The sequence below is a fragment of the Aptenodytes forsteri genome, unplaced genomic scaffold (assembly GCF_000699145.1).
Source record: "Aptenodytes forsteri isolate BGI_AS27 unplaced genomic scaffold, ASM69914v1 Scaffold241, whole genome shotgun sequence".
Lineage (NCBI taxonomy): Eukaryota > Metazoa > Chordata > Aves > Sphenisciformes > Spheniscidae > Aptenodytes > Aptenodytes forsteri.
The window spans coordinates 11,496,845-11,510,409 of NW_008795252.1; the positions used below are offsets into that span (position 1 = coordinate 11,496,845).

At 39.3% G+C, this 13,565-nt stretch overlaps 1 protein-coding gene across 1 annotated transcript in view; it reads right to left on the reverse strand.

The window, feature by feature from the left end:
• PHF21B (PHD finger protein 21B) overlaps positions 1-13,565 on the reverse strand; it is a 47,543-nt gene that overhangs the window by 12,151 nt on the left and 21,827 nt on the right. Inside the window, exons 4-6 of the mRNA XM_009279096.1 lie at positions 12,268-12,390; positions 6,917-6,968; positions 883-959 (exon numbers count right to left, since the gene is read on the reverse strand). Of these exons, the coding sequence (XP_009277371.1) occupies positions 883-959; positions 6,917-6,968; positions 12,268-12,390 (252 nt within the window). The remainder of the gene's footprint in view (positions 1-882; positions 960-6,916; positions 6,969-12,267; positions 12,391-13,565) is intronic.

The window sequence follows — 13,565 nt, forward strand, 5'->3', positions numbered from 1 at the left end:
CAGAAATCTGAAATATTGGCATACCAAAAATTCTGCATCGCTTGTACCTAAATAAAGAAAAATCACTTCCTTTAGGCTTAAAGAACTCAGAACACAGAGAAATCTTGCTTAAATGGAGAGCTGGCTGCAAATCAGTTTCATTCCTGTAGGAAGTTCAAATAGTAACCCCAAACTGTGGTGAAATTTTTAAGGTGGAATTTTAATAAGCCGAATAAATGCATATGTCAGTTCAGAAACAAAGTAACAAACAATCTCAGAAAAAGTTAAGTCTATTTATACGCTGCTTTTACACCAGGTTTGCAATCCAATATTATGTAGGACCAAATTTTGCTACTACTATAAATGTAACAGCATAAGTGTAACAGACAAACAGAGATTATCCAGAGCATTTTATTTTTAATTATGCATTATTGTATTTATTATGCAGGCTTCCATACCCCCTGCAGAGCACACTGATTCTTAAACCAACGCATCCCTTTTATGAATGTCACTAATAAAAAAAGCAAAGTTCTCCATTTATTATTTGGCACATAGGAAAAGAGAAATAGCAATGCAAGTTTGAACATAATGCAGCACTGCTGTTCTTCAGTTCTGACCTAAAGGGACTGTCTGCGTGGGTGAGAGAGTAATTAGGTCCCACATTAATTTCGTCCTTTTGGCCTTTATTAAAACTAAGGCGAATTCTAGTTTGAAGCAAGTGATATTGTGGGGTGAAAACCTGTTGCTTAGCTACTGAGATGAGATCTTTTCTTTTCCACATCAATATCTCTTTACAAGTAAATGTGTGGTTCTGCATTCATAGATACTTTTGTAATAAGAAGCACTTAAACCTTTTATTGACACAAAATAGAACTGTGGTAAAAAAAGTGAATGATAAAGTACCTCTGTTTCCAAGAGTCCACTGTAGGCTGGATTTGCTGTGCTTCTTCTCTTTCTTTCCTGACGCTTGCTCTGGATTTCTGTAACCATAGAAAGAAACATGAATTGTGCATTTCTCATTCATCAGGGAAAAATGTGGATCTAACTTGTTAAGCAAGATGCTCTTACCCTCAACCCCTTGGGCTTTGTGTTCAGTTTCAGTTTCTAAAGTATAATTGGGTTGCATCAGCATTGATATTTGCTGCAGTTCAAGGTTTGACATTAATAAGCTTTTCCTCGTAAGATTCAGAACACAGGCAATTTTTATTTTTTCCTTCCTACAAGGTGGACTTCTGCTGCCCTACAAGATTTTTATTATGATCCCTTCAGACACATATTCAGCAAGCATCAACAGAGAGCTTTCAAAATACTATCCATGCCTGCTATGAACAAAAATGAAGCATTTAAAGCAGTTAAGCCTTGCAATTCGTATCAGATGAAAGCATAGAGATCCTTTTAAATTTAATTTACATTACTTTTCCTCTGCGGAAGTTAGAAAAAGCATGGTCAGAATGGCATGGCTAGATTCAGTTCTAACTAGGGCGTGATAATTTATCCATCCAAAAATATACAACTTCACAATGCTGAGCATGCAAAATGTTGTTATGAGCCATACATGTACTTGTGTCACTGGAAACAGCAGCGCAAAGATAGGCTTATCAAATTGCAGTCCTGTTCGGAAAAGGGTGAAACACAAGAGAACTCCCTTCCACTAAATGCTAACACCTATTCAAGATGGTGCTTGCTGAGGACTTGCATTTAGCAACAATTAGCCATGTGCGTACTTCCATAAACACACGCAGAAAGAGTGAGCGGATTCCTCAACCACTGAAATCTGCAGGTTTAATGCTACTTTTATCTGAGCTGGGATTTCATTTCTGTCATATGGAATTTCTTTTTCCAGCTCTTGACGTCAGTTCAGAATGGTGAGATTATTACAACCATGTACTTTAGAGCCTACTTTTTATTTTGATAATAAAGTAAGAGCAGACATACTTTAGCAAGGAGAACCACCCAGCATCCATCCCATGGCATGAAGTGTGCACAGCTGGGCTGATGCTCTGTTCCAAAATGTTTCCTACATGAATATTTTAAGGCAAAGTTTAGACTCTGCACTGAGGTGCCAGAGGAATCTTGTTAGTCAAAATGCCCCCACGATGGTGATACCTCCATTCTGCCTTGCTCTAAGTAAATCTCTCAGAACAAGAGGAACTGGCAGGAGCACTAGCTCTTCAGCCCAGAGGACCAGGAGTACACCCAACAGAAACTCAGGACACCATCTGGTTCTGCAGAAGGTCTGGCATCTTTCATCAATGTCTGAGCTAAAGAGGTCTATCTCAGAGCACCCTCAGCACCAGAAAATCACCTTCAGGATATCGAGCACTATCTCCCACTTGCAATCCAACAGTAAGGTACAGTCCGGCATTCAGGATGTTTACAATACATGGGAATTGGCTTCCCAGGACATAGTTCTGGTTTCCAGGCACCCTTTCCAGATGTTGATCACTTCCCCACAGAGTAAAAGGGGCCACGTACCACTTTAAGCATTGCTACAGTAAATGGTATTAGTATTGTCAGTCATGTCTTGGACACGATGTGCCTAGAGACGAGGCCAACACTTTGCACGGATTTTGTACTGGCCCGAGTTCCAAGATACTGATTTGAAACTTTTCATTCACAAAAGACTATCGGCTAAGCCGCCACTCTTGGGGTGATGGATGTATCGGAAGGAAACTGGATAGACAAGAAAAACAGAAGAGCAACTACTTGCATATTCTGGCTGGGTTTTCCCACTGGCACAGGAACATGACACCTCTCACGCTCAGAGGGTGTCTTCTCCTAGGGCAATTCAAAGAGTACAGGCAGGTCTGCATTCACAGTCTGACATGAGCTAGACATATGCTGCCATGTGACTCAGGGAGCTATACAGAATCTCACTACCAAGAAACGTGTGATCCGAGGCTGCACCGAGACGTGCGATAAACGCCATGGCTGCAACCACTGCCAGCATGTTGTTAACATCCTCGCTGCTACGCAGACTCCAAACCGGAGGATCTTGTATGGGTAACAGTTCTGTCCCAGTGTGAAAGTACTTCCTATGAAACGCTCGTCTGGCTACGCTGAAATCTCCATCCTGAAGCTTCCAGACCCTTTGGCATCCTCTAAAGGGAATTGGGCCTCAGCAGCAGGGTAAGTGCTAGACGCGGATCCAGTAGCCTGCCACAGAGCCACCGGAAGAGAGTTGGTTGTTCTTGATGTCAGCATCAGTTCTTGTTAAGGGAAGCGCTCTCAAGGCCAAAAGGTGACAGAGATGTCACAACAGAGGAACCACGTGCCTTGATGCTGGCAAAGAAATGGAGGAAGTGGCCCTCCACTGACTCTTTACTTTGGTCTCAACAGTGTGAGCTGGAGCCGTGGTTCTTGCAGCCAGGCTCAGTAACCCGCACTACGTGGTCAGTGAATCCAGGGCTTGCAGCATCTCGGCACCCTTGTGGCAGCGTAGTAAAAAGCTGGAGTTAGGGCAGCCCAGGCTTACTCTTTCAGAAGTGGTCACAGGGATACAAGATCGTGACTTTTCACTGGCACAGAAAAAGAAACAAAGAATTCGACACAGCAGAGCTTTCTGTGTCCAAAACTGGGCCGAGTGTCTTCGCAAGAGGACTGTGATGGATCTGTAGCTCTCTGCCCTTTTAGGTCCCAGGTTTAAGAGAGAATTTGTTCGGTACATGCTCTCACCAAGGCAACAGAAATATTTGATGGAGTCTGAATCACACATGTGGTAGATACCTGGAATGCAGCTTTGGAAGAGGCATTGCTATGGTACAGATATAAAAGCTGGCTGGGGGGAAAAGTAATAGCAGTGGGAATAGATGGAAATAAAAAGAGAGAGAGAGAGAGTAATGAACTGAAACAGCTCTAGATGTACTCCACCCTACGCAGCCATCAGGGAGGGAGAGCACAATGTCAGCACTTTATTTATGGAAACTGTGAACAAAAAATACCCATGCTTGTGACATAAGGAGTATGTACATTAAAGAGTGTATCTGTCAATAATCACACCAAGATAGAACAAAAGCATATGCTGGTATACTACCTTTTGTTGTTGCTTCTGCTAAAAAGTATTGTGTACGTTTCAAAACAGGGCTTAATAAAGTAAAAATAAATAATTTGTTTTAACTGATTAAAACATTCCAGTCACCTAGATGGAAATATTTCAGAGTTTTTAAACTCTGAAATGGCAAAACAAGATGCGCATTTTTAGAATGACCCGAACTAAAGAATTCTTTTAAAGTTTTGCTTTCTATCTACTTTTTTTTTTTTTACACAATGGTAATGCTAAAAGGTGTTCTAATAGCCTAGAGAAAGAGATTTAATATGTTACAACCATGCACTGCATCACAGAATTGGGCTATCTTATTCCTTAGTTTATTAATTTAAAAAATATAACCCAAACAGAAAAAAACCCTCTAAACTGTAATACATTTGACAGAGATGAACAAATTTGAAGATAGCTTTATGTTGGAGGCAAAGCTTCAACAAGCTGCTGCTTTCATCAATAAACACTCTGTATGGTCATTCTATGAAGCCTGTAATGACAATTTATCTTCAGGGAAAGCCGCACCTTGCAGAATGTCAGTCAGTGGAAGCGGCTGTGTTCATTTACTGGTAAAGGCCTCAAAAGACGCTTCACACTCGGGCTCTGCAGAACAGAGCTCTTTTCCCAGTAAGGGGAAAGATGCTCCTCTGGACGTTAGGTGGAAAGGCTGCTAGGCTGATAGAGAAATCCATAGAGAAGTGGATCCATAGCCCTTCACCCCAAAATTAATGAATAAAATGAAGAAAAGCGGTAACACTGTGAATTAATGATACTGAGTGAATAAGCTTTTAATGACCCAATCTTGATACAGTTTAATTCCAAAAATGTGAAATTGAGAAATACATTAGAAGTACTAAAATAAACTGAACTGTGTAATGACCACTGCTTCCTGATAAATAGCAATGGCTGATAACCGTAAATATGACATAGCACTAAAATAATAACCTTTAGCATGTGAAAGCTATACGGGTATTTTTGACAGTTGTAATCACCAATATTCATGAAGAAATACCCCTTCCATAGTAAATAGCTCTTGGTGGGAGCCATTTATTTAAAGCTAGTAGGAATATAAAAAGTGAATTTGTCTGAAAGAATTGATTCTGCAGGATTAGTATTGTAGCAGTTTGGTTCAAAATGTGCGTCTCCGCACTTACTGTAGAACAAACAGAGCAGAGCGGTACTTGGCGTTTTGAACATAAGCGTTAAATCCACACAAACAATTTATTAGTTCCAATAAAATCAAAGGGTAAAGAATTATTCAAATTTAAGTTTGCTCTGTTGTAAGCATAATTTGCACTTCAGCATAATTTCAAATGTTGTCCTGTTTTCCTTAGACAAAGAAAACAAGAACCAGTCATCATTTGCACTTTTTGGATTATAAATCTTCTCCCAAAATTGCTGTAGCTTTTTAATTTCCATTTCAATCCATTACCATTAAGGGATTAAAAAGGCCGATGGCTTAAAGTTTCTTTAAACTGCTTTCAAATTCTCAGTCACTGGGACATTAAATGATTTTCTGAAATGCAGATTTAAAGAGGAAAGACACTGAAAAAAGGCAATAAGACCCACAGAAAACCTGCTGCATATATTGAGGAGACCTTACAATTAAGATGCTATTTTCTCCCTAATTCACAACCTCTTTTAAAACCAAGGAACAGAAGAACAGGGAATCTCACTAAAAAGAAATCAAGCTGTAAAATGGTAGATACCTCTTGAGTCAGCAAGGTGTCTAAGCATGTGCCTAACTCTAAAGCACATAGAACTTAAACTCAGTGCACTGGAAATTCCTAAGTATTTTGCTGACGATGGTCTATGGGATGGGTGGTAAATGTCAATTATCATTAACATTTTTTGTGATCAAGAATCATTGTCGGCTGACACAGGTACCAGATTTTTCTCCTTATACCGGTGTAACCACACCAACTTCTATTAGCTGAGCATGCAAGTAAAACACATCAAGCTGTAGACTTTTTCTTAAAAATAGCTGTATCTTCTCTGTCCACGAGAACTAACCCATTCTGCCAAGAAACCCCCAACTCATCTCACACCACTGGCAAATTTGCTGAACAAACTCATCTATGTTTTCAGAAAGACAAAGCTGAGGCAAAGAAAGGTTCAAATCTGCTAACTCTTGCAAGGTATTTTTGGAAGGTTGGAAAAGTAAACTGAACACTATGCGATACTGCATTTAGTTTACGTGCAATATTTGTTTGAACTCATACTCAGAAGCCTAGGAAGGCATGCTAGCAGCTCTCACACAAAAGCAGGATCAGACTGGAAGTTTATTTATTTTTTGGCTAAATGGGGGGAAATGGAGGGAAGGAAGTCTTTGCCAGAGGTAATTTTCTAATTTGCTTAAAATCTTATAAAGCAAATGCCAGATTTTCACCACTATTTTACACATTATTCTGTGAAACTCTAGAGATGACAGATGATTCATGCAAAAAAAGAAAGTCCGTCTCACATGGGGAAAGAGGAGAGGGCATGCTTGCTACAGAAGATCTGGGTAAACATCTTTGAACCTCGCTGATTCTTCAACCAGATCAGTGGTGGTCAGAGCTTTTGCAGGCTTTTTGCTTCATTATCGTCCTCCAGTTGTTAATGTCCTTTAAAGGACCATGATGACTCAGTGAGCCCAAATGCCAGCTTATGCCAAGCCTGCTGGTGCTGGCTGCAGAGCCAGTTCTCATGCCCCTTGAGCTGTGCAGTGGGGTGGGAGGCAGAGCAAAGTAAGGTCACCCATTATTTTGAGGTTGAAAAGCACAACTGTGCATAGATAACATTTCATCTGATTTTTCATTGCCCTTCAGAGGACAGAATCACCAATTCCTCTTGGCTGCAGAGCCAAGAGAAAAGATTTCACTCAAAAACTGAACTGTAAAACAACACATCTCATCTTACCTTCCAAATGTTCTGTTGTAACCAGTCCTAATGCTACCATGAAGGCAATTTTCTAAGGAAAAAATAAACAGGGGTTAGATTTTCTACTACAACAATCATGGTAGAAGTAAGTAAAGAAATAAATCTAGCATTGACAGAATAAACCTGGTAAAGGTCTTTTAGAAAGGTGTCTTATTTGAATGCATAGTAATATGACGAACTTTAACTGAAGATATGCTTCAGATACGCCTGGTCAGTCACGTCCCACTTGTATGACTTTAGCAGTTCAGAGACTTATGAAGCCAGTGTTGTATGACTACTGATTTTATACAGCGCATGATCAAAATTCAGTCAATCCAATCAATTCAATTTCATATTACTAGCTGCTTTGTTACTCCACTCTTTAGAGAAGTAATTGCGTATTATTATTACTAACTGGACATGGCACTGCTTTTATTGGATGTGAGCAAGCTGTATGAAGTAAAACAAGATATGATACACTTCCACTGAACTTTACAACACTAAACAAGACATCCGAAGCATATTGAAAGTCCCCTCCCCCCAAAAAAACTTTCAGAAATTTCTCTTCCCAAGTTACAGAAAGAATATCGTGCATGAATTACGAAAAAGTACACTGAACCAGTATTTTCCCTCAATGGGGAGTGAACAAACATCTCCCACCGACAAACTCATTTTGCAGTGAGGAATCTGATCTAAAATATTACTCAGAACTCTTGTACACTACATATGCACAAAACACATCTTCATACTAACAAATCTTCAAAACACGCTGATGCAGTAATAGGGCAAGTACTAGAGCAGATTCTAAATTTTCTGTCAGTGATTTTTCATCGGGAAATTTTCCCTTGCGGAAGAAGTTTTGCTGAAGCTTTTATTCCATCTTTCTGATGGAAAAATGAAATTCTGCTGTGTTGTTCCAAGCCCAAACTGAATGGAACTCCTTGGTTTTGAGTTACATCTGTGATACTTTGGGGCCTCAGGGATCTCTTCCTCTTTCTGCTGTGCTGAACAATCTTGTTGGATCCTGTTACCCAAGTGGCATTTTCACGAGGTGCAACGTTACCCAAGTGGCATTTTCACGAGGTGCAATTCCACAGAAGAGACAACCTGACTACGAAATCCAAGCTATTAGGAAATCCAAGCGAGCAAAGCCCACAATCCAACTCTGATAAAGCATCCAAAGACCATAGGAAGATGCAATTATCATACTCATCCAAAATAAAATGTGTAGATTTAGGTCAAGCTAAAATACAGTGTTTAAGTGGTAGAAGGTCAAAACATTCTGTTTCAATCAAAGATGTGTCAGGAGAACACGTTTCAACACTTCCAAGTCAAAATTAGTTTGACCTTCTTGTTTCGTGAAAAGCCTTTTCATTGTGAAATTTTGTGAAAAAACTTTTCATTTCAGTTCAGGATAAAATCAACTAGTCAGTCACCAGAATTACCATTTCCTTTGCAATTCTGACTTTCACACAGTGAAATTGGGAAAGCAAGCACATCCTCATTTTGTAGATGAAAAGATCTGTCTGTGGGGTGGGTTCTTCAAAACCTGAGGGTCAGGACTGGACACCTATATCCCTCTTACATATGTGAAAATATCTCTGTCAAACAGGTGAACTAACAACATCACAGGACAGGAACATTTTCTTTCCACTATCTCCTAGTACGTAATTCTCTCTGTACATTAAAAAATGGACATGTCAAACCTCAACACTGGCAATTTAGATATATTCATGCTATGTTTCTGCCTTCCATAACTGTGGTAATGACAAGCACGTGTTCATTTGCATGTCAGACCTTGATTTCAATAATATTCACTCCTTACATGTCTAAAACACCAGCTAGACACAGTGGGGGCTCCAAACCTGAAGGGAAAGATGAATATTTGATCCGAGATCCACTGTGCAGATCTGAGAAGAAAATTAGTCAATTGAGTAGAATTACAAGCTTCATCTCACCCCCACCAAAAAGCAACTTTGTGGCAGGATACGTCTCGGCGCTCTGAGCAGAGGTAATAACAACATTTAGGTATAGAATCAGAAAGCTGGAACGGTTAACGTGCGATTGTATTTTCCCAATGGAGCGCAGAATGCCTGTATTACCCAAAGATTAAACTGTAGGGGGAGCATACATTTTCTGACATCTAAACTAAAATTATTTGAGTACTGGAATGCTCGCTAAACAATTTCCTCTCTTCATACTAAAATTATTTGAATACATATCTAATTAAATGCAATGACAGTGTACTTGCTTAACATATGAAGAGCCTTCATAAATGGACTTGATAATTATCTCACTATTAAACACAGGAAGGGTTAGCTTTCATAGATATTTGAAAGATGGTTTCTTTTTAAAAAATCCCAGAAGAAGCTGTATTCTTTTTAACAAGCATATTATATTAACAGCATATTTGGTTTTATGGGTTTTGCTATTTCACACTCATGTAGCTTGTTGGATTCAACTCAAAATACTACTTCCACTGCAATGCTTTTCTTTCAAATACCGCAGAGTATATTGTTTCTCCTCCGTGCAGGAATCCACAAAACTGAGGCTTCAGTTTCTCCAGATTTTCAATCCAGGCCTAACACTAGCATTCGGTTCACAATTGCAATGTGTCTCTCTTGTCCTTCTTAGGCGGGATTAAAGACACTGTTAGCTAAATAACCAGCATTTACGGCAGTAATTTTTGTTTCAAATAAAAAACTGCTAGAATGTCCTGGAAAACGTTGCCAGAAATATGAAATTTTACTAATCTAAAATTTTAAAAAGGCAAAAAGTTTTGGGCGGAATTCTGTTTCTTTCTGTGCTGAAGTCAGGTCCTTTTAAGAAGAAAACAAAACAAAAAACCCCACCCCAAACCCCATGGCACTTGCTCCCCAGAGGAGCAGCTCCCTTGCGTAATCCCTTCATTTCTTTGCAGAAGTCATTCTGGTGGGTGGGAGAAGGCCCATCATTAGACGGGCAGTTATTGGCCTCCATCCCCAGCAGAGCCCCGCAGACAGCAGGGAGCGGGTGGCCCACTCCTCCAGACCCTCCTCAGCCCCGGAGGGGACTGAACCCTCATGGCTCATATCCCAGGAGAGGGCTCTGACCACTGGACCTGGGACACCCTGGGTGGCCGAGACCCTCCATCCTGCTTCTGGGAAAGCCGCTCCACAGCCAGGCGTCCAGGCATCCTGGCTGCAAGACAGCGGACGCAGGGAGGTTTGCTTTAGTCTAATGATGGCGTACTTGGGAACGGAGAGATCTTCGGGTTATGCAAAAGGCATATGTATTGCAGGGGGCTGTGTCCAGGATCGGCTTCACGGCTTCCCAGCAGAATGACCCAGCCAGGAACAAAAGACAGTAATTATCCTCAGTCTTTTCTGTTCGTTCAGGTACGATCAGTAACTGCATGTGGGGTTCCTGGCTACTGGTAAGTCTGGTGATTTCTGGTTTATTCGTTTTAAATTTTCAGTTTAATTTGTGAAATCCCAGTCTGTCACGACTAACGTTTATGTAGAGCCGTATTGGAGTTCCTGCCTCAGTTTTGTGCTTTGAAGATAAATAAAGGTGTGGAGAGACGTGCCTAGAGTGCTTTTTTTCTTTTTAAAAAAATCACGTTTTCTTTGTTACTCTTTGCCTTTTAAATTTAATCACCTGTTTAAAAGCCATGAATGCTTTTAGAAATGCGCAGTATGTCTTTTCATGAAGCAAAACAAAAATTTTTACAAAACCGTTTCATTTTGTAATTACATGTTCTATTTATGTCATTACATGTATTTACACTAATTATGCTGTTAGTTCTAATTACACTAATTGCATAAATACATGATAATCATCTAAAGTTTACTTTCAAAGAACAAAAGAAATTAACTCTAAACCTACATATTTATGGCCATGAAACAAATCTATGAAAAGAAAAGAACCGTCATACTTAAGGGCATAGCTTCAGCATCCTACCCAGAAAATTGTGCTTGCCGAGACCTCCAGTATACACGGTAGGAACAATATTCTTGGTTACAAAAAAGGTAGTCAGAATATTCTAGTTGGCAATTTAATGAAAATCACATTAAATTTATGAATGCTATACCAAAAAATGTGCCCAGTCCCATGGTCTCTTCCTGCATTTCTCTGGAAGATTTTTGCTCAATATTCTTTCCGTGGGGATAAGCTACAGGCAAAGAAAAATGGATGTTTCTTCTAGCATTCTGTTTTTAAGCAAGATCTACTAGCCTTTCTGCCCATGAAGTACTACACAATAAATAATCTTTCGGAAATACCTCCCTAAACAAAACAGGACCCTACAGTCCCATCATTCAGTGGCAATGAAAATTCATATGAGGGTCAGATTTTAAACTTGGGAGGTTTCCTAAGTGTAGTTCTGCAGAGCTTCTGCATAAAGCTGTGATATTCTAGGCTAAAAGCCACTATTTATCCTTAACACTGTTTTAACTATAGGAACCTTTTAAAATGGTAAAACAAATGACCACCCACATGCCTCAAGTAACATTATAAATTTATATTGCAATAATCCTCTTAAACCTACAGCTCCAAGGATGCTTTCATGTTACACATTTATTAGACTAGTAAGGTTAAGACTTCACGAGCTGAGCATTTCCACAACAGAAGTAGATTCCATTTGTATAACTTCTCAAATCACCTCAAAAGTACACACAATCCAATGTGAATATGCCTAGTCAAAAACCAAAACGCTTGTTAAAGAGAGACCCCATTTCTACAAGGACTTCTGATTTATATTTTTAGTTTACATTGCAAATATAGTTCATGAAAGAGATTTAATCTTATAACCTTTCTACTCTCCTACTCAATTTGAAGGATTTTAATGTATTTCAGACTAGAAAGAATCTGTGCACATGTGCGAAGACATGTACACAGCAAATGCAAGAAACTGTATTGTTAAATACAATCTAAAAATTGCAAGATTCATTACAAAGAAGATGTAAAAGCTCAGCTTACAAAGGAAATGTTAATTCAACCTCATAGGCAGCCTGTAAACCCAATGTTATGTATTTGATAACATAAAAGAAAATATCTTAAGCTTGTATACACCTTTCACAAGAAATACTAATACCCACGCAAGGTGCCTAGATGATTATGAGACCTACAATTCTTACATTTTGTGACACTGGAAAGTTCGAATGATGCAAACCAGATTTGTCAGAGCACCTCACTGGCGAGGAAATCACCCCGATTGCAGTGATCGGGTAGAGAGATGAACAGCTGGCAGAACCATGAGCACAAATGCAGTAACTACATATGGACGCAGAAGAATGTTTAGAATTGGCCCCCATAACTTAAGCATACTGTAGCTCACTTATTAAAAAAAAAAAAAAAGAAAAAAAGATCACCTCTGGATTTTCCTCCTTTTTCTTTTTGGTAGCAGGGGGTCCCTGAGCTGACTCTTCAGGAGGTTTCTTTGTCTCCACTTTACTTTCTGTCTGGGTTTGGACTTGAGGCTGAATAATGATAACCTAAAAGACAATGTACAAGTAAAAGAAGAGAATTCACTATATGAAACTGGATTTTTCTGCCTGAAACCTTTGATTCTTCTTTGAAGGATTACTTGATACCCCTACAGACAACAAATGCAAGTCACAAGCCAAAAATACAAAAAACTGGATACCTAGGTTAGGCTTCTAAATCCATACTTAAGTTTCTAAAAATTCATTTCTATTGGTGCATTATAAACCTACTGCAGCCTAAGGGAGCCACTTGATCAGTGCCTCTGAAAATTAGGGCACTTTCTATTTAGAGGACTTCTGAAGCTGACTCAGCAGCCTAGCTGTAGCGCTCGTGTTGTCAGTGATTTTAAGGTCTTTCCTTTGATTTTATTTTGCATACAGGTAAAAGAGATGGGATTACTACACATTCAAAACCACGGTCTGATCTCAGTCATACCAGTGTTATTTCAGAGTAAGCACATGTGGATGAGAAGGAAGATACTCCTCAGTACTGCTCATGTAACTGCGATCAGAGATCAGTCCTCAGCATTTATGTGTTATGAGCAGCGGATGTCTACTTTTGCATAAACAAAATAAACTATATGTGTTTTAAATTAAAATTAATTCTGGTTTAGAACCTATAGGAATTACTACACAGATCTCTTACATATGCATGTATGTTAGTATATCCAGCTGCTCATATTTGAATTACCACATGAAGTGGTAATACACAGTGCAGATAACATTATCTCAGAAGCTATTAAATTAAAAGGAACGAAGGACAATTTCTGACCACAGAACTACACATGTGACTTTATACCCATAATCAAAGCTTCATGAAGGACTATGGAAGACCTTCCCAAGCTCACCTTCTTGATGAAGGGTATTGGATTTGAACGCTGGGCCTTTTCCATCTATTTCATTGCTAACTTTCAATCAATGTTATTTAATTGTTAGATCCTTTATCTCAACTCAGTCACTCCAGGAGATTCAAGAGCATAAAAAGGGACTGTTTTCTTAAGCAGTAGCCGGTTTAAGTAAGAGAAAAATAAACTATGTTAGTGTCCTGGTTTCGGCAGGGATAGAGTTAATTTCCTTCCTAGTAGCTGGTACAGTGCTGTGTTTTGGATTTAGGATGAGAACAAAGTTGATAACGCACCGATGTTTCAGTTGTTGCTAAGTAGTGCTTACACTAGTCAAGGACT